This window comes from Vipera ursinii, assembly GCF_947247035.1.
Source record: "Vipera ursinii genome assembly, chromosome: 5".
In the NCBI taxonomy this organism is placed as follows: Eukaryota; Metazoa; Chordata; class Lepidosauria; order Squamata; family Viperidae; genus Vipera; species Vipera ursinii.
This window is the reverse complement of record NC_139518.1, coordinates 44,082,758-44,108,409: the sequence shown is the minus strand read 5'-3', so window position 1 is coordinate 44,108,409 and position 25,652 is coordinate 44,082,758. Positions and strand designations below refer to the sequence as shown.

The window sequence follows — 25,652 nt, the reverse complement described above, 5'->3', positions numbered from 1 at the left end:
ATACAGAATACAGGTTAAAAAGACAGTTGTATAAATGTATTAGAAATATATACTTATTTGAATATTTTAATTGGACAAGTATATATAAAATTTTAACCGTGTATTGTTATGACATATACTATGCATTCTTCTGTTGTATTTTTTCACTTTTTTATTAAAGCACTTTTCCCCACTTCTCTTTGACAATAAAAAAGTTTGAATGGCTTCAAGGATTGTCGGCTGGCGATCCCCTGGGGGAGGGCGTTCTCTGTGGGCGCGCCTGCCCTATGGAATCAATTGCCAATGGAACTCCGGATTGCCCCTGACCTTCGTTCATTTCGCCGGGACCTAAAAACCTGGCTCTTTGAGCTATCAGGCCTGGACTGAGGGGGTTTAATGATTTTAAATTGGGATTTTAATTCTTGGGGCCATATTTAATTTAATTTAATTTTAACTTAATTTTATGCTGTATTGTTTTTAAATTTTGCCCTGTAAACTGCCCTGAGTCCTTCGGGAATAGGGCGGTATACAAATTGAATCAATAAATAAATTAATAAATAAATATGATTGATCAGAACAAGGATAAAACTTGGCATAGACAAAACATTTGATATCTTTGCATTAAACAGACTAGATGCAGTAGAAACTAGTGTGTTCCTGTCAAATTTAATAATTACCTAATAATTACAGGGGTTTGAACTCAGGCTGTGACTTTGAATTTGGTGTTATCCAAGGAACACAGATTGGAAGAAAATATGTGAGGAGTTTTTTTAGATAAGCTTGAGAGCCACTTTGGTCTAGAAACCAGGGAACTGTGAGTTGTAATTCTGCCTTATGTCACTGCACGTTTTTTTTTTGTTCGTCTTGAAAACTTGAAGGATGACTTTGGATCAATCATTCTCTCTCAGCCCAACTCAGCTCACAGGGTTGTTGTGGGAAAATAGGAGGAGGAAGGACTATTAGGTATGTTCACAGTCTTAAATTATTTATAAAAACAAGATCAGGATATAAGTAAATATTTTTCCAGTACCTGTTGTGGGCTTTGCATAGGACAGCAATTAAGAAGCAGGCAAATCAACTAAAATTACATATCACATCAAGCAATTGTTTGTTGAATAGGGATGTAGTGACCAAGTTCACATATTATATTAAGACATAAATCAAAAATTCACATTTCAAGACCAAGCAATCAAGGTATATGATAACTTATGAAAACTCAGCTGTTAGTGTTTAAAGATGACCTGGCTAAGCTTCTGACCACTGTAGGAATTAGAAATGTTTTCTGAATGTTTATTATTGCCAGACTTGAGAGAGGGAAGTCAAATAAGAAACATGCACCCAGTATGCATAAGAATTAAAGCAAACAATTGTGGGGAATGATGTCTTCTTGTCAAAGCAAATTAATTGGAAGGTGAATATATCACTTTGCTTTTGTTTTCTGACTGTGGACGGCACTGTCCTGCCTATATAATTCCAAGTTTCACTGTTTACTATTTTTAAGGAATTTATGATTAATCTTGTGCCATTTCAAGTCATAAAATATAATTACATGGCTTTCTCTTTTAACATATTAGTAGGTTGCATAAGGACATGAAAAAACAGTGGATGAAAAAAGCTACGTTTATCATGTTTACTTAGAACTCATATTTTAATATTTAAAAATGAACAAGATTCCACTAAAAGAAACATGAAAGCACATACTTGTATAGAATTTAGAAGCTGCATTTTCCCAACCTTCACATAATATAAACACTTTCAAATTTTCAAGGGGATTCGTTCCATAATCCTATTCCGCATCATGTCATCTTTTATATACAGAATTTAAGGATAGACACCACTGAAATTGTTTGTGGTTATATCTTCAATAAACTATTGAAGGACATGAGGATTAGCCAAAACAAGTCTTCATTTTTGCCACAGATAATAGTGTCGGTAATTTTATAACATGAAAAAGGGCAGCAAAACAGATGATGGTTTGTATTCATAATATTTTGAAACAGTGGTCTCCACATCAATAAAGCCAAGCTAGCTTTCTATACAGTCCTCTTCATCAGTTCAGCTCTCAGGCAGAGGATCACATGGTTCATATTGTCAAGGTATTAATTCTGAACCTTCAGTGCTTGAGCTGAGACTATTTAGGAATCCCTCTGAGTTCATGAATTAGCCACACAGCCATACTGAGCAACATCAAAGAACCTGATTGATGAGTAGCTGCTAAAGGAGTTGGGACATACAGAAGTAATGTGCTGATACCCAGCGTGACCTGCAGCGGAGCAAAAATAACAGTGCTAAATCAGATATAACCTTAATATATATAGCATGCTTTACAAATGTTCAGAAGATCTTTGTATCTGTTGGTCTTACCTTTGTATACTATATAAACAGCAATACAAAACAACTTTATAATGAGAGGATTTAGTGATGGATTGCATGCAACAGCTTAACTTTCTGCCAGATTTTAATGTTTACAGTTTTTAATGTATATATGTATGTATTATGCTGTTTTGTTATTGATATTGTTTTAACTGTTGGTTGGGAGCCATCCAGGGTTTGATATAAGATAGGCAGCTATTTAAATATTATAAATAAATGGCTTCTGTTACTCACTCTCTTACATTCTTTAACCCAAGTGCAAGAAAAAGGAACAACTGCAATAGTAATCCACCCCTCGCTTCATGAAATAATGCTTATTTGGCTTCACCTTTTCTGGCAATTTCTTCTATTATGATTTGGCAAGTCTATCTGTCTGTCTGTCTACTTCTAGCTCAAAGCTATATGAAAAAAACTGGTCTGTATAGTGTCATGGTTGCTATTAACTATATTTAAAATCCCTGAATCAATCATCCAAAATAAATCAGTTTAAATAAGTGGACAGGCATCTAGAAGGACAGTTCATCATTTAGCCCAGAGAATACTATTTGTCTGCTAGCTGGAATTTAAATGTATACATTAATGATAAATCAATACCTGAAGATATGCTACAGTCAATAAGGAAGCAAATGCCAGTCTAGTTCTACGTGGGAGGGAGATCTTCCTGGAAAGTAGATAGAGAGTTGTGATGGCTGCAACTGAGGAAATGCCCTAAAGAGAGGGGGGAAAAAACTATTAAAACAACTTCCAACAGCCCCATAAAAGCTTTGGAAAGCTCCATTTTACAAAGTGAGCAGTCCTGCTTTCATCAGGAGGCAAATGGGTAGGAGAACAAGCATGAGGTATACTAATACATACCTAGCAATTTTCAAGCCCTGCCTTCTTGCATACCTTATACTAGGTCAATAGCAGTTCCTGAGATTTAGACTGTAGCCTCCACTAGGCTCTATTATTGTGGCCTTATTTTCATAATTTTGTATTCAAGTCCTCTTAATGGGCGGGTTTCCAAAGCTTATTGTAGTAAATTTGCAATAACCTTGTTTTAATGGATCATGCAAGCTACAGAACTGAGCCAACATTTTTACTATTTTAGCAAAGCTTCATACCTTGAGAAATTTTTTAAATTATGAATGGCAGGAACTGAAATTAGTATCTTAGGTATGTAAAAGCTAACGCTCCATCTAAGCTGGTAGAATTCATTCCCATAACCTTAGGTTTTTTTGTGTATTTTTTAAAAACTAATCAGCTAAAAAAAATGATTACTTCATAGCATAAAGGCAATGATGCATACCAGGATTCTGTGATCAAACTGCACTGTTGTGGGATTCTCAAATATATTCTTTGCCATTGGGGAAAAAGCAAGGAGGTCATCAGGTATCCAGCGTTCTCCCATCTTAGGAAAGGAATTATATACAAGACCAGCATCCAGTCCAGCCACAAATGCTCCTACAGTTTCAGAGAACAGACGCTGACATACTTGAAGGTAGATTTTCAATAAGATTAACTATATAAGATTTAAAGTTTTCAAAATGGTAAGTTTTTATCCCTGTACCTTATGACATTTCCTAGCTCTCTATACTGTCCTTCAGGAAAAGGCATTTAAGAACTTTTGTGTCAAAGAAAAACACAAATCTTATCATGAACCTGATGAAGCAAGGTCTTACAATAGATGCATTTTTCTTATCTTCCCCTATTCCACACCTCCAAATTTAATGCACCAATGCCAGAGACATTTACCTGAGAGGGCAGTGAGAAAGATGAGTCCTGAAGTCCCATAAGCAAATTTTCTTAGGCGTAATAGTTGTTGGATTTTAGGTAGCTGCCAAAACACAGGTACAATAGTATATGCTAGATTTCTTTCATATATTCTACATAAAAAGATCTTACAAAAGCAGCATATTTTATGATTATATTCCCCATGTCTGCCTCCTGACTAAGCCTGTATAGGACATATCTGCTATACTTCTTCCCTATTCCAAATACAATTTTTTTTATTGAAAAGTTTTACAATACATTTTTTAACAAAGCAAAACCCCTCCCCACCCCCTCCCCTCCCCAACCCCTCCCTCCCTTCCTCCTCCCCCCTCCCCGACTTCCCAGAGCTCAATACAGGGTGTAAAAGTACAAACAATCATAGTCTACCTTATGCAAACAACAATAAACTATTAAATCTATCACACTTTAACTCTTATAAACTAACTACAAGCAATATAAATATCACATCAATACTTATTCAAATGCTAGGTGAAACTTTTTAGTCCCATATTTATTCTGGATATAATCAATCTATCTTCTCCACTCCACAATATATCTCTGTTGCGACTGGTCTTTCAAATACGCTGAAATCTTTGCCATTTCCGCCAGGTTGGAAACTTTTAAAGTCCATTCTTCTATAGTTGGCAGTTCTTCCTTCTTCCAATATTGCCCTACTAAAAGTCTCGCTGCCGTAATTAAATTCAAGATCAACTTAGTGTCCACAACAGTAGTATCCGTAATAATTCCCAGTAAAAACAGTTGCGGACAAAACTTTATCCTTTTCTTAAATATCTTTTGCATATTCCACCAAATTTTAATCCAAATCCAAATACAAATGTTGTCTAGGACTATGGGGTGCCCAACCAATATTCAAGATACAAGCCTTTTCCAGTCCCATATTTTATATACCTTATGTTGTGGTAGCAACAAGGATAGCCCAGTCCATAAGCTGTAGCAGTAAAGAACAAGAGCAGATCCCAGATGTGCAGTTAAACGATATTGACTGACCCGAGGGATATCATGGGAATCTGGCTTTTCCTCTAATCCACTTTTGACCATATACCAGCCCAAAAGACCCTGCAAAAATAACAAAATAATTATATGGAAACAAAGTTCATTTCTTTTTTCTGCATATATATATATATATATATATATATATATATATATATATATATATATATGCATATACATACATACATACATATACATACACAAACATACACACACATATTACATGCAATTTCCAAATCATCTCATTTTTCAGCGTTAAGTTTGGAAAGAAAATTCTTCAACTTATAGCAAAAAGGTACAGTTGGTCTAGAATGTAGGGGCACAACCACAAATAAATATATCAGTCTGCACATGTCCCCACTGCAACACAATTTGCACTAATTATCACCAGGTGCAATTCAAGGTCCTGGTTACTACTGATAAAGCCCTTCATGTCACAAAGCCTGGTCACTTGTTGGACTGCTTGTCTCTGAATTTGTATGACCATCTGATGAGGTTAAGCAGTGTACATGCTCTAGATCAGGGGTCTCCAACTAATGGGCCATGGCCCATTATTGGCCATGGCCTATTTCCAATTGGGCCGCATGAGCTATAGACAAGCGCACATGCACACGAACCTCCATTTGTATGAATGGAGCTTTGCGCACGAGCGCAAGCATCCTCCACTCACACATGAAGTTCCATTGCTGTTCTCCCAAGCTTGGGGTAAGTTGATTGTGGAGTCCCTAATGTTTTGGGGGGTTGCTGCTGAGCTAGCCTTCCTTGTGTTTCCTTGATATGTTTTTTTACTGTAAGCTGCCCAGAATCATAACGGAGCTGGACAAGTTTAAAAATTAAATTTAAATAAACAGGATAATTTTCATAGCCTGCTCTCTCTCTCTCTCTCTCTCTCTCCCTCCCTCCCTCCCTCCCTCCCTTCTCTTCCCTCTCTCCCTCCTTCATTCATTGCATAATCATCTCTAGCACAATTACTTCAAGCTTCTGCAAATCTACCAGTCACTGCAGCCTTTGACTCACACATATAGCTTAGCAACAGCCCTTCGAAAGTTCAGATACTAATATTTTTCATTTCCTGTCTGTTATTTTAAAATACCACAATCATTTATTCCTAAATTCCAATAGCTATTCCTACCTGAAAGCAGACAAACCCACACAGGGCGAGGACATGACCTTTCATGGACTGGCTCAAGTAGCCCTTTCTCCAGAAGTAGGCTGCTGGGAGGATATAAGCCAACCCCACAAGTCGCCCCCACATACGATGTGAGTACTCCATGTACCAGATGAATTTGAATTCTGTCAGTGTCATGTCACGGTTCAGGCTGTTACATTGGGGATTTTTTTTTTTGCAAAAATAGGGAGAAAAAACAGCAACAAAGTTTAATAATTTCTCTCTAATTTTCAACTCAAATTCCCTTAAAAAAAGCTGCCAACGTCCCCCTTTCCCACCCAACTTGTCTGTTGTAGAAAGAGAACCATGCCAATAATAGAATTCTTCTTAATTGAAACTGAGTTTGAAGGAACTTAAATATGAATCATACTTACATTTTAAACTCTGGAAATTGCTGATACTTTAGGAATTCTGTCTCCCATTCCTCCTGTGTTTGAGGAGGCTTCATCTCCCGCACTAAGTGCCAGTCAACCATTGAAAGCCCAGATTCTGTCAACCTTAGAAAGAGAACAAAGAAACTATTTATCCGGGGAGAAGGTCCTTTCATGTTAAAATATGATAGATGTGCCTATCTAGAAAAGCAGAGTTAGAACATAACAAGGCTATTTAAAAATTGATTCAGAGATATAGATAGATACAAAGAAGATGGAGGAATTTACACAACCTATTAGTGATTAAAAATATTTAGGATATGCATATGCAGTAAAAATAATGTACATACACCATAGGTTTTCCAAGGGAAAAAGAAACAAGATTATCTTAAACACTCTTGGGGATTGATATAAACAGTCATATAAAAATGTAATATATTTAGTTTGCACTTTTAAATGACATGCTCAGCTCAAACAGTAAGACACAGAACTCCTACCTCAATAATCAAAGACATAAAAAGAATGACACAAGTACTCAAAGGCAATGTATTTTTTTAACATTCACTAAAAGACACTTAGCATATCCAGCAAAGCTATAAGGAAGTTGCAAAAAGATATTTTGTTGGATGTAAAAAGTTCCATTGAATGAAATGCATATATCGTGAGAAAAAGATGGGGGGGGAAAAGTATTTGAGGATGAGAAAATAACTTTCCTCACCTAGTTATGCCACCCAGCACCACAGCTCCAGCCACAGTACCACTGCAGATTATGAGCCAACGTCCTATTGTTCGGTCTGTCAAAGCATTGGGTACAGGTGGTACTGCCACTCTGGAATGTGAAGCTGCTTCTGAAACTGCACTGTGTTGTGCCCGTTTCTGCAGGAGCTGCCACCACCTGAAACATTGCTAAAGACAAAGAAGGTGGTAAGACACATTAACTACTCAAGTGACCCTTTCTATAAGTACTTGGTACACTACAATATTAAGTATTTTTACTACTGAAGTAGACTGAAGAGATAACTGTTAAGAAAAAAAAAGAATCACAATCATTGGAAAGATGCACTTTATAGTAAAAAAATGTTTTTGGTATATCATTTTCTTTCTTCTGTTCAATTATGTCTGATTTTGGAAGACGGGCTGTATAGACTCCCTGCGGTTTCCTTGGCAAGGTTTTTCCCAAGTGCCATTTCCCCTTCCCTAAGGCTGAGAGATTAATGACCTGCTCAAGGTCACCCAGCTGACTTTGTGCCCAAGGTGGGAGTAGAACTCACAGTCTCCTAGTTTCTAGCCTAACCAATACACAAAAGTGGTTTTCAATATATCACTTAAGGCAGTGTTTCTCAACCTTGGCAGCTTGAAGATCTAGATTGAGAAACACTGACTTAAGGTGTACTTAATGGAGAAAATATTGTGCTTTTAAAAAGCACAAGAAAAAAACACATTCACAAGAGTTCTAATAGAAAAAGATACATTAGAATGTCAACTGATTTGACCAAGAAGCTTAGTACAACTGCAACTGGGACCAGAATTTCTGTTGCTAAGCAAGGTGAATGTTAAGTGAATTGCACCCAATTTTACAACCTTTCTTTGCCTTGGTTGTTAAGTGAATCACTGCAGTTAAGTGAATCATATGATTATTAAGTGAATCTGGCTACCCCCATTGACTGGGAAGCCAGTTGGAAAGGTTGCAAATAGTGATCATGTGATCCCAGGATGCTGCAACGTAAATACATATTGGTTGAGAAGCATACAAATTTTGATCATGTGATTGTAGGGATGCTGCAACAGTCTTAAGTGTGAGGGCCGATCATAACTCACTTTTTGTTCTGTACCAGCCTGCTACCGGCCCTGCAGAAAAGGCAACCCCTTTATTAACGGCAAGAGGCTGGAATGACGTCTGCCAAATTTATTACTACAAAAAACAAACAAGACACGTACCAAGATACAGGAGCTTTGAAACACTATCTGAGCGGTTGCTTTCAGCAAACCAGCCCTCCCCAAACATTCCCTTTATAAAGAGTTCAGGGCGTGGCCTCTCTCTGCCTCCTTCCGAGAAGCCCCACAGCCTTCCTCTGTTTACTCCTACTTGACTGCCTCCTGCGTTGGGCGTCCTTGAACAGGGCCAGCTGTGGGTCATCTTCATCCACACTGTCAGGCTCACACAGCTGGGTCTCCATGGTGACCAAGTGGGAGGGGCCTGCCTGAGGGCTATCATCAGCAAGATCTTCAACACCCCCCTCCTCCTGTGAGTCGTCCGACCCAACTGCCGAACCCACAGGCTGACCCTGAATCACAACACTTTTTGCAGGGCTGTTATCATTTTTAACAGTCACTCAATGGATGGTTGTAAGTCAAAGATTATCTATATTCTTCATTATCTGCCTCTTAGCTGGCTGGCCAAGCCCTTACATTATACTGTAAGGCAGATCAGCAAAACTATCACGAATGAAAGCGAATATATGTGTTCCAAGATAATGTTGCAGTATCCAATCTGGGTCGGCCACTAGGACCAGAGGTTTAGTCTTCTGAGCTTTCGGACTCATGCTGGAGCCCATCCTCAGGGAACTGCTCTCTAGCCAAGATAATTTCCTGAGGATGGGGGCTTCAGCACAAGTCCGAAAGCTTAGAGATAATTTTCCTGAGAATGGGGGCTCTAGTACAAGTCCGAAAGCTTGGAAGACAAAACCTCTGGTCCCGGTGACTGACCCAGATTGGATCCTACAAACCATCTATTTTTGGAGATGTTGATGTTAACCAAGTTATCACAGCCATCCATTATAAGAATAAGAATGTGTTAAGAACTGTTAAGCTCCCCCCCCCCCCGATTTCTACTCCATTTCAGTTTCATTTTTCCCTTTTTTGGACCAAAAATTAAGATCAGGTTTTGTCTTGGTTTTGCTATCTAATAAGCTGTTTTTAGTGCTGAAAAGCAGAAAGTAAATGCCTTAAATAAACAAGGAAATTTTTATATTTTGGTTTGCTGAAATAAAATCTTTCCAATTTTTTTACATTTAAAAACGTAATGATGCAGAAAGTCCAGATTTCATTTTAAAGGAAGTGTTCGAGTACATTGAAACTTTTTTTCTGGGAAACAGCAGTACATGAACTGTGACAGCATGCAATCCTTGGTTTGGTTGATATATTACCCAATACATCACCTTAATTATCACAGAAACGTGATCCCAAGTCCCTTAATAAATTATTAGTCTTACTAGAGCTACCATATCTGGGTGTAAGACTCTGTATTACCATGAAATTGCAAGAGAGAATAAAAAAAATAGTTTTATTATGTAATTTTTGTCCGGGTCCTTGCAGCCCAGATGTGAAAGCCCTAACTTTAGAGATCAGGAAGTCATAGTCTAATGTGCAAGTACCTGGCCAGAAGAATTTCCTTCACGAGCTGCCAGCAAAAATCGAGTACCTCCTAGTACTGTCCGTAAGAGCATTGCTTCAAGTTAGCTTTCCTCTAATCCAGGGGTCGGACACGACTTCGCAACGAACAACAGCAACAATCCAGGGGTAGGCAACCTCGGCTTTTTTATGACTCATAGACTTCAACTCCCAGAATTCCTGAGTCAGCATAGCTCTAACCGGAAATAAGGCAACCGGAAACGAAGTGCAGTAAGTTCCATGGTGTCACGTGATAGTTGGCACGGCGCTTCCTCACGTTCAAGGTCAGCACAGGTGAGAGCTGGGGGGGGGCGTGGCCTTTTTCCTTTCCCAGCAGTCCCGTCAACTTTAAAGCCACCTCCGGCGGAGCTCCCGCGTGACTGACGTAGCATGAGGAAATGGGACCGGAAACGGGGCCCGGTGGGAGGGTGCGAGGGTGAGTGGGTGGAAGGGAAACTAAGCATGGAGGCCGGAAGGAATCATGAGTATTGGGAAGGCGGAGTTAAACACATACCCTTAAGTCCGCACGCAACCCCCCCCCCCCCTTTGAGGTTCAGATTAGCTTGGAAAGAAGCTAATAATGCAGTGGGGAGTTTTCGCTGGTGCCCCACTTCTGCCTGGGTTTGGCTCGCTACACTTAGCTGCATCCGTTCCAGAAAACTAAACGGAAAAGGCGCCGCAGATAAGGGGGCTGAAGATTTTTTAAGAATAATCCTTTGTGTGTCTACTTAAGACTTAAGTTCACTGAATTCAGTGGTTTTTGATCCCAGGTACCGAAGTAACTCTGAGCAAGTTCCGCTGGGTTTGGGATTTACATGTATAGGATTGCACTGCTATTATTAATCCATTTGAAATTATCCTTAGATGTGGAGGAGTATAATATAGAGGAGATTAGGGTAACTCTTCTTGGCATACGAATTGGGTGTGTATCGGCACACAGAAATCGGCATCAGCACCTGTGCTGTGGGATCAGAATTGCAAAGTGATGGAGTTGGGCGCTTCTTCCCCCATCATGGCTCTAGTGAAAACCATCTTCCCAAATCTGCTACTTTCATTGAGAAAACACACAGATATTGGTCTCCAGTTTCCCATTCTGTTAAAATAATACGGTTATGGTAAAGGTAAAGGTTCCCCCGCACATGCGTGCTAGTCGTTTCCGACTCTAGGGGCTGGTGCTCATCTCCGTTTCAAAGCTGAAGAGCCAGCGCTTGTCCGAGGACGTCTCCGTGGTCATGTGGCCGGCATGACTAGACACCAAAGGCGCACGGAACGCTGTTACCTTAGTAGGGTTATATAAAATTATATTTAGTTCAGGCTAGGTTTTGGCCCTTACAGCTTCTATTTATTTTATTTTGTTCTACAACTATTAGTATATTTCAGAGGTTTTTACCTTTTCCATAATGTAAGGAATTGCATCATATTTACGTAAAAGAGTATAAGCAACCAACAATACAATGGCAGCATTAGTGCAGTTAACTGGCACTATACATTTTAGATGAGCATGGGATCCTGGTATTGTAAGATTAAGAACAGTTGTAAAGCATGATTACTATGCATAAGTATGTCTCACTATGCTATTGACTACTTTATAACTGAAAGATTTGTTTTGGACTAAGAACATAACAGTCTATATAAGAAGTTAGAGATGTTACAGAAGTTAAGAGTTGCCACACTCGTTGGTATTTTGCCTTATAGTTAAAAAGTTGATCATAGACAATTGTTGAAGAAACTCAAAATAATCAAAATCTTGATGTTGGTACATCACTTATTAGCGGTCGCAGGTCAGTCTTTATGTGTCTAAAATCTCTGCATCAGCCTACGATGCTATTTTTATCATTTATAGATGCCAGATCTTTCCTCAACTTTGCAATTCCTGTAAAGCAGCCAAAATACTTTTAAATTATCTGAAAAAAGTGAGAGAGAAACCAAATCAGTTTTGCTCATTGTACTAAATTAGAATCTTTTTACGTGGAGAAAAAAAATCAAATCTTTAATAAGCAAAATTAGTATTGGTATTGCCTCGCTCTTCATGCGCTTATCTTAATTTTCTTTTTTTGTGCTTTAGGAAAATCTTCAGCATTAATTTTATATAATGCATGAGTGCTGAGATAATTTCTTTCAGAAGTTTATATTCATTCTGCCTTTAAAAGTTATATGGAAGTGGTTGAAGATAGAGTCCTTTATTAAAGTTTTAGCTTTTCAGTAATAATTCCAGATATGTTGTTCATACAGTGCTATTTATAATAACATAGAACAGAATTTAACATAAATGGAAATCTAGTAATCTTCTGAGTTCAGATAGAAAAAACTGAGTGAGAGCTACAGTTTGAGATATATTTTTCACCTTTTTTACAAATAGTCTCACCCTTTTCTCAAGGGCAGAATCTAGTTGCCCCGTAACTTCTGCTTTGTGTTTCTCTTCAAGGAATGTCCAATGGTTTTCTCATGGAAGTATGTGTTGATTCAGTGGAATCTGCCATTAATGCTGAAAGAGGAGGTAATTCCATAAAATAGAAGCTGAAGCTACTGGGACACCTACCTCTGGGGGACATAGGCTAAATGAATTGCAAAAGGCATTATGAAGCCATTTTAAAAATCCTTTTGGAAGGAAGAGCAAGATGTGTAATGTTATAAAGTATAAATCTATGTATTCCTTTTAATATCTTCAGTTCTTTTGTGTGCTCTGACACAGGCAAGATGCCAATTTATATGAATAGAAAATTTGTATACAGTTGTTTTAGAGCTTTTGTGTTGTTATACAGCAAATCAAGTGGAATGCATGTTCACTTTTTGAAATCACATATTGCTACCTAGAAGTCCAAATAAGGACATTATATAAAGCCTTTCTTTGTAAATGATCTTTCAGGAATGCCCAGAAACATTTCTATCTGTTACAGCAAAAAATGGATTGTTCCTAACATCTGCTTTCAAACAGTATATCTGTACCTTTTGCAGGTGCTGGTCGCCTTGAATTATGTGCCAATCTGATGGAGGGAGGAATTACACCAAGTATTGGTGAGTTGACAAGCTGAATCCAGCCTCTCAGCCTTTACAGTGATGAGAATCGAACACTACTATAAAATGTGGTAAACTAGTCTTTGGTCTACAGCTCTCCAACTCTCAGACAAAAAGGAAGCGATTACTTTTCTAATTTAAACTGGAATGTTATGGCATTAGCCATGTTTTGCTTTTTAGCAGTGGCTTAAATTTTTTCATTTTTGTTCATATGCACTTCTTCAACATCCCTTTTATTTCCCAACCTCTTCAGGAAAAGGTCGGAACTTTCTTTTTTCCTTTTGGATTGTTGCTGCAGGAAGCAGAACTGAGGAGCTAGTTCGTTTGGGTTGGCGTCATTATCTTTTGTTACAGAGTAGTTTACTATCTTGTCATATCCATGCACTGTCCCAGCTTTTAACTGAAACTGCCTTACCTCTTTTATTACTTACAGGTCTTTTGCAAGTAGTAAAGGAATGCACAAGAATCCCCATATTTGTGATGATCCGCCCCCGTGGTGGGGATTTCCTCTACTCTGACCGGGAAACAGAAGTGATGAAAGCGGACATCCAACTTGCCAAACAATATGGAGCGGATGGGCTGGTATTTGGAGCTTTGACTGAGGATGGCTATGTGGACACGGAGCTTTGCACGGCACTGCTTGGTTAGAGTCTTGCTTTCCTTAGGATTTGTTTGATTTCTGTGACTTTAGTAAATCCAAATCTCAGATAGAAAAAACCCCAATGGTTTCTTATAGGTAAATGTTATGACCCCCATACCTTATTGCTTGGGGGGACGTAGGCTCATTCTTCCAAGCTGAGATGGATATATTGTTGGGGTATGATTATAGGAAAGTTACAATAATATATTTAATAGCTTCCCATTGGGGTACCCTGTATTATTATTAGAATGAGTCAATTTTTAGTTCTTTCTCATACAAGATGAATTATACAGGTTTCTTTTAATCCAGGGTCTCATTTTCAGAGAAAAAGAAATACTGTATATTTCCCAATCACTCATAACCCTCAAGGACTTTTCATCTGCCAGCTTTCAGCATCTTTAAAGAAGTCTGTTCATTTCATTTAATTTTATGTTCATAATTTCTAGACAGTTCTGCATCAGAATGGATTCTGCAAATTTATACAGAAAGTTCAGTGACAGATATAGTCCATATAGTGCACAGTACAAATAAAAATAAATATCATTTTAGCTGTAAATCTGAAAGGGTAGGAAGCAAAGGCAAAGCAGTTAGTTACAATGTATGGACAAATAAAATTATTTTGATCCGACGCTGAAAATATAGTCATACAGGTCCAGGCAGAAGAAGAACATCATGGCTTCAAAATCTTAAGGGACTGGTTTGGACAAAACTCAGCAGCACTTTTTCGTGCGGCTGCTGATAAAAAGAGGATCACCAACATGATCGCCAACGTCCGATAACGGATATGGCAGGAGAAGGAGAAGGAGAAGGAGAAGAAGAAGAAGAAGAAGAAGAAGAAGAAGAAGAAGAAGAAGAAGAAGAAGAAGAAGAAGAAGAAGATATATATTATTATATAAAAGTAAAAAGTTGAGGTTTTTCTACTGCACCAAAAGGAGTCAAATGCTTTTCTTTTTCTTTCCCCCCTTAACCTACACTTTTCTCTCTTCCCCTTTTCCTCCCATATTTTCCCTTTATGTTCATTTTTATTTGTACTTGGTATTTTATATTTTGATAATAAAATATTTGAAATGAAAATATGTCATACTATAGTAAAATATAGTAAAAATAATATAGCAGTTCTTTAGGGGGAATGCCCAAAAATTGGATTGATACAAAGGAAAAGCCTTTTCTTTGTGTTAAAAAAATTAGTGTATCTACTGTAAAAGACAATCCTTCAGGTGTTTAGTTCCAAACTTAAAGCATTAAAATAAATGTTCATTTAATTCTGTGAATGATTTATTGACATGTCTAAGGAGAAGAGTAGAATTATTTGTTTATATATCAAATTTAGAGATTCCCCCTCTCACTCACGGATGCTTCTTTGATTCTAAGATTGCTTTTCTGTAGGGCATAATAGTTGTAAAGGATTTCATATACAAAAGCTATGTGAAAAGATGCTTTGAAAAGATACCTTCCTTAGCGAGATTAGATTGTAGAAATAGTCTCAAGGTAACATGGCTGAATTATTATACAAAATGCCTTTGTAAGAAAAAGACATGTTTTCACCTCAGCATGAGAATGTTACTGATTAGAAGTCTTTCCTTTGCAGCTGCTTCTCGCCCTTTGCCAGTCACCTTCCACAGAGGTAAGTTTTATAGCTTAGAAATAGAATTGGAAAAATGCAGGCCCAGACACTGTGACATGCCAGCTGTGGTTTGTGAGAATGTGGTCTGAGGTGCCGCTGCTCCTTCTTAGAGATTTCAGCCTTGCTTTGAGCTCCAGATTCATGATTAATATCCTGCGTTTTATATTTATTTATTACAAATATGTTTTATGTTTGAATGGTTAGACTCTTCTTATCAGTAGATTTTTTTATACTGATCTGTTCCAATGCAGCTTTTTTTTCTTTTGAATATTAAAAAAAATTAAAACATTTAAGGAATAAAATAAATGAGTCCATAAAATAAAAATGGAAAACTTATAGTTTTGGGGGACTTCAATCTACCATCTCTGGGAGGATCATCTGAGTTGGCTCGGGAGTTCATGGCTTCCATGACGGCCATGGATCTGACGCAAGTAATTTCAGGACCGACTCATGAGGGAGGCCACACCCTTGACCTAGTTTTCTTATCTGGACGGTGGTTAGATGATCTTGGTGGGGGCTCCCCAACTGTTATGCCCCTGTCATGGACCGACCATCATCTCCTGCGGCTGGTCTTCCGTTTTGCTACCCCCCGCCGTGGGTGTGTGGAACCAATTAGATGGTACCGCCCCAGACGCTTAATGGATCCCGAGAGGTTCCAGGCAGCGCTGGGGTCCCCAACTGCCTCCCTCACTCATAGCTCGGCAGATGCCTTAGTGGAAGCCTGGGAAAGGGCAGCCACTGAGGCTCTTGACCGAGTTGTACCCTTGCGGCCCCTGACCCGGTGCAGATCCCGTTGAGGAGTTTAACCAACATCTGTCGGACAAAATCGCTCGGATTCGGACCGGTCTGGACTCTGACTGGGCAGAGTCTGAGGATCAGGACACGGGCGGTCTTGTCGATATTACCTGGGAGGAGTTTGATTCTGTGACTCCGGAGGAAGTGGACAGGATTATGGGGAGGCTGAGCTCCACCACATGTTTATTGGACCCGTGCCCTTCCTGGCTGGTTTATGCAGCCCGGGAGAGGACACGCAGCTGGTTCCAGGCAGTTATATCAGCTTCTTTGAGTGAGGGTAGCTTCCCTGCCGTCTTGAAGGAGGCGGTGGTGAGGCCTCTCCTCAAGAAGCCTGCCTTGGACCCAGCTGTATTGAACAACTTTCGTCCGGTCTCCAACCTTCGCTTTCTTGTGAAGGTTGTTGAGAGTGTGGTGGCGCATCAGCTCCCTCTGGTCCTGGATGAAGCGGATTATCTAGACCCGTACCAATCGGGTTTCAGGCCCGGGTACAGCACGGAGACGGCATTGATCGCGCTGGTGAATGATCTCTGGAGGGCGCGGGACAGGGGACATTCCTCTGTTCTAGTCCTATTAGACCTCTCAGCGGCTTTCGATACCATCGACCATGGTATCCTGCTGCGGCGTCTCAGGGGATTGGGAGTGGGAGGCACGGTGTTACAGTGGTTCTCCTCCTATCTCCGGGGATGTTCGCAGTCGGTGTTGACAGGAGGGCAGAGGTCGACCGCAAGGTCTCTCGTTTGTGGAGTTCCTCAGGGGTCGGTCCTCTCGCCTCTCCTGTTCAACATCTATATGAAACCGCTGGGTGAGATCATTCGTGGCTTTGGAGTTGGGTATCATCAGTACGCTGATGATACCCAACTTTTTCTTTCGACCCCAAACCACCCCAGTGATGCCCTCAACGTGATGTCCCGTTGCCTGGAGGCGGTTCGGGTCTGGATGGGGAGGAACAGACTTCAGCTCAACCCCGACAAGACTGAGTGGCTTTGCATACCTTCATCCCGGGTCTATTCGGATATTCCATCTCTTTCTATGGGGGGTGAATTATTACCCCCCGTAGATAGGGCTCGCAACTTGGGAGTCCTCCTAGATTCACGGCTCACCTTGGAAGATCACATGGTGGCTGTGACTAGGGGGGCTTTCGCCCAGGTTCGCCTGGTGCGCCAGTTGCGGCCCTATCTAAGCCGGGATGATTTATGCACGGTCACTCATGCGCTCGTGACCTCTCGTCTGGACTACTGCAACGCTCTCTACATGGGGCTTCCCTTGAGGACCACCCGGAGGCTCCAACTGGTACAGAATGCAGCCGTGAGAGTTGTGTTGGGAGTCTCCCGATACTCCCACGTTACACCTCTGCTCCGTGAGCTGCATTGGTTGCCAGTTGTCTTCCGGGTGAGATTCAAGGTACTAGTAATGGTGTTTAAAGCCCTACATGGCAGGGGTCCGGAGTACCTTAGGGAACACCTGCTGCCGGCATCAACTTCCCTCCGCCCTGTGCGTTCCCACAGAGAGGGCCTCCTCAGGGTGCCACCGGTCAGAGAATGTAGATTGGTAGCCCCCAGGGGGAGATCTTTCTCTGTGGGCGCCCCAGAATTATGGAACCAGCTACCAGTTGAGCTCCGGACGGCGCCCGATCTCCGCTCCTTCCGCCGTGACCTAAAAACATACTTGTTTGAACAAGCCGGCCTGGCCTGAGGGGGGATTGGGGGGGTTTATTATTATTTTATTGGGGTTTTTTATTATGTATTAATTGTTCTTTTAACGGGCATGTATTTAATTACTTTTAACTTTTGTAATTTTGTATTTTATTCTTGCCCTGTACACCGCCCTGAGTCCTTCGGGAGAAGGGCGGTATAGAAATATTAATAAATTAAATTAAATTAAATTAAAAAAATAAAATATCAATAAAAAACCCAGAAAATGTATGTTTGTCATAACATTTAAAATTAATTCTCATTAAATAATTGAATATATAAAACAAGACATACTATGAAATAATTGAAAATCACCACAAAACTCTCTATGTTAATTATATATTTATTTTTGCAGTTATGAGCAGAGTTATGTATCTTTTAAATTTCAATGTCATGTATTGACATCATGCTGCTCAGGAATGTTATCCATCTGATTATCCATGACAAACAGCTAACATAGTAATAAAATTTAAAATTTAGGCGAGCAGGCCCACCTCTGTCTTTTGAATCTTATAAAATATTATATTCTACTCTAGTTTTTTTCCCTTTCCAAATATGTTTGTTAAGTGTTGTTTACTAATCATCTAATTCTTATTCTAGAATCTAGAACTAAGATTGATACTATTTGAAATTAGAAACTTATCTGAGATAATATTTTATCAATTGTAATTAGTCTTAACCAGGAGAGTTTTAATTCCCCTGCAGCTTTTGACATGGTCTGTGATCCTGTAACAGCCATGGAAACACTGATATCCATAGGTTTTGAACGGGTGCTAACTAGTGGTTGTGACAGCTCTGCCCTGGAGGGACTGCCCTTGATAAAGCGGCTGATAGAACAGGTGAGCTTTCATTTCTCCCATTTTGTAATTCCGCTGATAATTTATTCTTTTTTCTCCTGATAATTCAGAATAGAGAAAATGCCATCCAGCTCTCAGTCTGATATCTGAGGATTCTAGGTGGGTTATATTTTCTGTTACAAATAAGGTTACTAATCTTTTTTTTTCTTTATAGGCAAAGGACAGGATCATTATTGTACCAGGTAAGTTTGTTGTGAGTGCTATTAGTTAATATAGGGTAAAGTTCAAAAATATATAGATAAGACTATATTGGTTTTTGGATGAGAGTCTACTGGACTTCATTTCTATCCCCTCTCTAATGTTTGGTAGGTATGGTGTAATGAATATTTCAAACATTAAGTATCACTGTTCTACTCTATTCCATCAAGAAAAACAGCGTTTGTTCTTTGAGGAGGAATAAAAGGTAAAGGTTCCCCCGCACATGTGTGCTAGTTGTTTCCAACTCTAGGGGCCGGTGCTCATCTCCGTTTCAAAGCCGAAGAGCCAGCGCTTGTCCAAGGAATTTTCTGTGGTCATGTGGCTGGCATGAATAGACGCCAGAGGCGCACGGAACGCTGTTACCTTCCCACCGTAGTAGTCCCTATTTTTCTACTTGCATTTTTACGTGCTTTCAAACTGCTAGGTTGGCAGAAGCTGGGACGAGTAACAGGCGCTCACTCTGTTATGCGACTTGCTGAAGAGATGCAAGTTCACTATCCATTGACATTAAAAGCTAAAGTGTTTTTGAGAAATACTCAGATTCAGAGCAGACATTTAGTCTAATATCTAGAGGAAATTGATGTTTGTTTGTGAATGCTTAACTTCTCATTTGTGACTCAGAGATGGATTATCTCCAACAGGGGGAGGCATAACGGAGAGAAACCTACAAAGAATTTTAGAAGGCTCTGGTGCTTCTGAGTTTCACTGCTCAGCTCGCTCGGCCAAGAACTCAGGCATGAAGTTCAGGTAATAGAGCAAGATCTTCCTTGCCTCAGTCTTGTTTATACTGCTTAATGTAATTTTACACTTTGTAAACTGAGTAAAAGCATTGGTCGCATTACAATAAGATTTCGTCTCTAGTTCCTCACTTCTTAACTGTAACAAGGAAGTGTCTACTGAAGCAGCCATTGACATTTCAGTGTTTCAGTAAAGTGGCAACAGGTCCTGTTCTGAAACACGTATATTGATCAAGTAAAAATAGGTTTGAAGTTGTTCTTTTTCTGATGAAGATCTGCCCATTATAGTCATATGGTGATACGTTGTGATTGCAGTTGAGAATCTCACTTAATTAAACCCCAAACCTGCTCCCCCAGTGCAGTCGTTAAGTGAACATGCAGGTGATTAAATAGAGCACTGGGTGCCTCAGGGACTGTTAAAGCAGCCAAACAGAGTGGTTTGTCCTACAACCGCCATTTTGTTCTGCCCCCAAGCGGGGAACGGGCCCAATTGCTGCAGGGTTCCAGTGGGGTGGGATGGGGTGGGGGAAGTGAGGCAGGGGGATGCTTACATTAAATTGGTACTGAATTACAGATAATACACAACCTGTGGTCAGTTGAAAGGGCAAAAGGGGGTCATATGTAGGTTTGGAGTGGATGTTGTAACTTTGAACAGCTGTTAAGTAACTGTATCCCAAGGACTACTTGTACACTTTTTAGATAGGATTTAATGACTTGTTGCTTTTCTTTTAGGAACTCCAGTGTTAAGATGGGAACCTCCCTCTCCACGCCTGAGCATTCTAGCATGGTGGCAGATGTGACTAAAGTGAGGACCCTGAATGCCATTGCAAAGAACGTCCTGTAGAATAAGAAGAGGCTATTGGACAGGAAGACCTACTATCCTCTGACTTTCCCATTCCTTAACTATAGACATTTCAGTAGTGTTTGGATCAGTCCAATGAAGATGCTGGTGTGTGTTTTGCTCCTCTTCCCGTTTCCTCTTCATTCAAGGAGTCTTTTCATTAAATAGTGTGACATCATTTGTCTATGAAGAGCAAACTCTAGGAGGCATGATACTAGCTAAAGAGGCATTCATCACTAGGTGAAACTCTTTTAGACTTTTAGTTTTCAAATAAATGCTGAAGCTTATTTTCATCACTGTAGCCCTTCTTCATACCACGTGTTTTGTCCAGCCTGGGTAGGGACGTTGGTGTTTATTCCCTTCTTAGTTCACTTTGATGAAAATTCAGATCTCTGTTTCTGTGGAATACAGGACTGAAATGGAATTTAGCAGCGGATGAGAGGTAATTCTTTTCATTTAGAGAATGGATGGCTAAAGGAGCAAGAACATTTTGGAAAAAAAGTGCAGTGCCTTGTAACTGATTCCAGGTTGTGACAATTTAAAGGACTTAGATCAGAGGTCCCCATCCTTTTGGGCACCAGGGACCGGTTACGTGGAGGAGGTTTTTCCGTGGACCAGAGGGGGCATGGTTTTGTGTGCTGCCTTCATCCCGCAGATGAGGCTTTGCTTGTTTCTGTGGCCCGGTTGCTAGCATGCCGCCACCTGGTACCGGTCCGTGGACCTGGGGTTGGGGACCCCTGGCTTGATGTTTCCACAGATTAGATCTTTTCACATAGGACAAGAAGGAAAAGGTTGATAGGCGTTTTAACTGTGTCCCATCCTTTGGGAAGTATAGCAAAGGATCAGTAAGGCAAGAGCTAGCAGTGCAACCTTTGCCATATCCAAACTCATAGGCACATTGATTTCATCTGTTACAAATGATGAAGAAATTAGTAGGAGTCAGTATCTCTATTCAAACATGACTCTGGGAAGAGTGCACACTTTTTTCTTTTTTAATAAAGTTTGCCTCCATTTTTCCTTGAATTGTTAAGTTACCAGGGTAAACCTTCCAATAGCTATACAAGTAGTCCCTGAGTTATGATGGTAATTGGGACTGGGATTGCTGTCACTAAGCGATGCATTCATAAAGTGTGATGTCTTGTGACCACATCGCTTTGCAACAGCAACCCAGGCAGCCCTCGCTGTCATAACCCCAAAACATGCAGACCATTAAGTGGAAAGTGGAGAGAGTCCAAGATAAGGAGCATAAGGATACCTCAGGGGTGGGGTGGGGTGGGGGCCCTGGGAGGCCTGGGTAGGCTGTAGGCAAGTTGGGGGAGGGCTGCTGCAGTGTGAGCTCAGGGAGGCTGGGGAAAGAAGACATGGAGTGCACATGTGCAAGTGTAGAGAGATCTAGGGAAGGGGAGCAATGGTTGTGTATGTGCGTCTGTGTGAATACAAGGAAGCCAGAATTGAGGGTGCTGGTGAGTGCATGCCTGTGTGAGTGCAAGGAGGCTGAGGAAGAAGGGCATTGGTGAGGTCATGTGTTTGAGTGCAGGGAGCTGGGGAACAAGGGCAGAAAAAGGGGAAAGAAGGTTGCAGGGCATGTGGGTGAAGAAAGGCTGGGTGAGGGAGAGAATTACCCAGGCGGCTTGGGTCCTTCTCTGCTGGCTTCCCCATTGACTTGCTTGTTGGCAGAGATGGTCTACAATAGCAAGATTTTCGTAAGTGGTTCGTAAATGCAGACTGGTTTCCAAACACCCAAATTTTGTTCATGTGACCGTGGGGAGCTGCAGCGGCCAGAACTTCAAGTTGTAATTCTCTTTGTTCAGTACAATACTCATAATTTTGAACATTCTCTGAACTAATGGTCATAATGCAAGAGTTATCTGAATTATCTACATAGTATAAAAATATTTTAAAAAATTAAAGTTAGTCAAAGTGGTTCGTGAACTAAAAAATGAAATGTCCAAGAGAACAAAAATAACTTTTCTTACTTCTGTAAAGATCACAACCTATGCCAAGCAAGGAACTCTAGGAGGAACATTCCATAAGTGAGGACTTATCATTGAGCACTTATCACTTTCACTAGGTTTGACTCAATTTAGCTAGGGAAACTGAAAGAGGGTTTGATGCAATGATTGTATCAGGTTGGTAATCTAGGAGATGGTCCTGTCAAAGAACCTGGTCTCAAATCCTGTTGAACTTTTAAATAGGACATTTTTTTTATTTTGAAGGTTTCTTGATGTTTGTCCACTGGCTTCATATGCACATCCCATTAATATAATTTGATCAGTTGGATTTAGAAATGAAGCGTCATCTTGTGCAGATGCCCAGATACTAATGTCATAGCGTAATGTATAAAACACATCAAACAAATAGTATGTGAAAGTATTAATGTTATGCAAGAAGAATACATGGAGCAAAACAAAGTCAGAAAAGTTCAACAAATAATTGCGTTTTCATTTAACTAATGTTGCAAGAGTTCAGGAGACTTTGAGCCAAATGTTATATTGTGCAAGTCACGCACTGTAAAAAGATGGTGTTTGCTGCATAAAATTAACTCTTTCCCTTCCCTTCAAACATAGAGGAACATTATAACACACCACAGGACAGCCAGTTACTGATTATGTCTCGGCCTCAAACTGAATGCCAGTCTGTAGTGTAGACATTTTTCAAAAATATGTTGATATTTATTTAACTAATTAACCAAGGGATATAAATTCCCCATCCTGTGGGCACCAAACACTTTCCTTAGAATTAAAACATCATTTGCTCTGGGTATAGTTATTTTATATGAAAGAAAAACCTTTTCACTATGTTTAGTTTTTTCAAAGGTTTCTGACGTTATTCGACATTGGTGTCACCACTGCTGGCTAGAAATAAATTGAGGAAGAGAGTAAGTAGAGAAAGAGTGAGTTTAGTGTAGTGTTAAGGTGCCAAGACAAATTAATGCCAGATCCATTGATTTGTATCTCCCAAGTCTTAGGAAAAAGCCAGCCAGCTCTTTTCCATAGTTCCTGAGATTAATTATAGGGTTAAAGATTAATGGCATTTTATCAGGTTCCTAATACTGCTTTGCTGAACACTTGGGACTTTTGCCCTGGCTTCCTGAGTTGGACAGAACAATTTGGCAACAGCTAGAGGAGAGAACATTGGTCATGGCAGCAGCAACTCTGGAACAATATTGTGGTTCTGTTTTCTGGGTAAGTGGTAACTTCTCTCAGAGTTATTTGCTCATCTGTTAGTCACAATTACACTGAATGTAATTGTCATGAATTGTAAGAAGACGTTTGATAACAGCAAAGCAATTTAATTTGTCTTTTGGGATAGTTACTCATGTATACATAAGATTGCAAATGAGGCATTAACAAACTCACTGTATTTCTATTTTGAAACATTGTCCTTATTGGTGTTAATTTACAGTGTCTTATTGGTGGGGGCTTCAGAACCTAGTTACAGGAAAATGTTTACATTGTTTTCAATCCACATTGTAACAATCATTTATAAATACGTTCGTTCTAAAGAGAAAGTCTTTAGACTTTCTTTTATTAAAATTCTTTTTATTTTGCAAAGAAGAAAAAATGGATGATCTATGTGAGCAGTAATACAGATTGGATGGTTGACTGATTCCACCAAAAAAACCAACAACCCACTTGTGTAAAGAAAGCATGTCAGAAAAGCAAGTTTTGCTTAACTTTGTCCAAAATGTGTTAGTTTCCTAAATAGTTTTTGAATGGGGTGGTGTTTAGATATGTTCCTTTCCTTTTAAATTCTAAGTGATATATCACATGATTATTATGTAAGCTGCTCTGACTTACTTTTGTGATTGAGGTATACATAAATGAATGAATAATTCTGATTCTCTCATGTAAAACTTAGTTTCATGAATTTTGGGAAGAGAACACCTCTGCTGTATTTTGTAATCACCCTGATTTATAGTTCAATTTTACAAGCCCAGACTAAGTGACAAAAAATCTTTTCAGATTTACTGCACTGGGAGTGGCATAAAACTGCCCCAGTATTTTTAAGACAGAGCTAGGTATACAGGTAGTCCTTGATTTACAACCACAATTGAGCCCAAAATATTCATTGCTAAGGAAGACAGTTGTTAAGTGAGTTTTCCCCCATTTTACAACCTTTCATACCTGAGTGATTAAGTGAATCACCGCAGTAGTTAAGTTAGTGACTCGTTAAGTGAACCTGGCTTCACCTTGTTTGTCAGAAGGTCACAAAAGGTGATCACATGACCCCCGGACACTGCAACCACTATAAATACATCTCAGTTTCCAAGCATCTGAATTCTGATCATGTGACCATGGGGATGCTGCAATGGTCGTAAGTGTGAAAAACAGTCATAAGTCACTTTTTCCTGTGCTGTTGTAACTTAAAATGGCCACTGTAGTGTATGTCAAAATGTCCATCAGTCATGGACATTTCGATTCAAGGTGTTTGCACCGTTGATTCCACATAATCTGGCCTAATCAGTAGGGCCAAATTACGATCACCCGTAATGAAGAAGAATGGACATTTGTTTACTCGTCTGATAACCTGAACTGGATCCTGAAAGGAGCTCTAAGGACAATGCTGATCTGATAACTTTGACAACTTTGCTCCAACCCCTTACCTTGATCTTAGACAAGGAAGCTACAAGAGTTTGTCAGTTTCATGGTTAGGCTTCTGTTGCTTCAAATTTGCAGCAGCTTATGCAGAGCTGTTATTTTTAATTCTTGTTCTCAGCATATCTGAGTTAACCAAATTGAAGATGAACAATCTCAAATAATTCCTTTCTTTCTTTCTTTCTTTCTTTCTTTCTTTCTTTCTTTCTTTCTTTCTTTCTTTCTTTCTTTCTTTCTTTCTTTCTCATTTATATTGCCTCCCAAGTTAAAACAAACTCCTGGCGTTCACAACCCTGAATAAAAACAATATATATCAATCATAAAATTAAAAAAACAACAACAAAGACCTGGCACCACAGCTAAACTTTCCCATTCAGCCCATCATATGTTCATCACCATGCCAATCTCACCCTATCCTAACACTCGGAGAGAAAAGTCTAACACTTGGCTTTTTGTTTATTTGTTTTCATCTTATGGTTTAGATCAGTGGTTCCCAACCTTTTCTATACCCCGCACCCCTAGAACGCTTCTGATATATTCTCACACCCCTTACAAAAGCTCAAAATAATGGCAACAAATTATGTATATACACTATAATTTTGAAAACCCAAG

General features: G+C 39.7%; 3 protein-coding genes across 4 annotated transcripts in view; 2 read left to right on the top strand and 1 right to left on the bottom strand.

Moving 5' to 3' along the window:
• Positions 1 to 1,599: 1,599 nt before the first annotated feature.
• COX15 (cytochrome c oxidase assembly homolog COX15) lies at positions 1,600 to 10,213 on the bottom strand. Its single transcript, XM_083363748.1, has 9 exons — positions 10,029 to 10,213; positions 7,373 to 7,560; positions 6,658 to 6,780; positions 6,248 to 6,434; positions 5,014 to 5,181; positions 4,087 to 4,168; positions 3,641 to 3,795; positions 2,947 to 3,060; positions 1,600 to 2,242 (listed from the first exon to the last, which is right to left on the bottom strand). Exons 1-9 carry the CDS (start codon positions 10,098 to 10,100, stop codon positions 2,111 to 2,113), a joined length of 1,221 nt encoding a protein of 406 aa, XP_083219874.1. The 5' UTR covers positions 10,101 to 10,213; the 3' UTR covers positions 1,600 to 2,110.
• A 62-nt stretch (positions 10,214 to 10,275) lies between these two features.
• CUTC (cutC copper transporter) lies at positions 10,276 to 20,735 on the top strand. 2 transcript variants are annotated; one of them, XM_083363750.1, is made up of 9 exons: positions 10,276 to 10,338; positions 12,470 to 12,541; positions 13,000 to 13,059; positions 13,493 to 13,702; positions 15,288 to 15,323; positions 18,515 to 18,648; positions 18,821 to 18,848; positions 19,506 to 19,611; positions 20,334 to 20,735. In XM_083363750.1, exons 2-9 carry the CDS (start codon positions 12,472 to 12,474, stop codon positions 20,443 to 20,445), a joined length of 756 nt encoding a protein of 251 aa, XP_083219876.1. In that variant the 5' UTR covers positions 10,276 to 10,338; positions 12,470 to 12,471; the 3' UTR covers positions 20,446 to 20,735. The 2 variants fall into 2 exon arrangements, with proteins under 2 accessions (XP_083219876.1, XP_083219875.1); XM_083363749.1 differs by lacking the exon at positions 10,276 to 10,338 and adding an exon at positions 10,475 to 10,814.
• A 2,815-nt stretch (positions 20,736 to 23,550) lies between these two features.
• The window catches only part of ABCC2 (ATP binding cassette subfamily C member 2), a 35,933-nt gene continuing 33,831 nt past the window's right edge, over positions 23,551 to 25,652 (top strand). Inside the window, exon 1 of the mRNA XM_083364341.1 lies at positions 23,551 to 23,627. Coding sequence (XP_083220467.1) covers positions 23,583 to 23,627 — 45 coding nt within the window. The 5' untranslated portion in view covers positions 23,551 to 23,582. The remainder of the gene's footprint in view (positions 23,628 to 25,652) is intronic.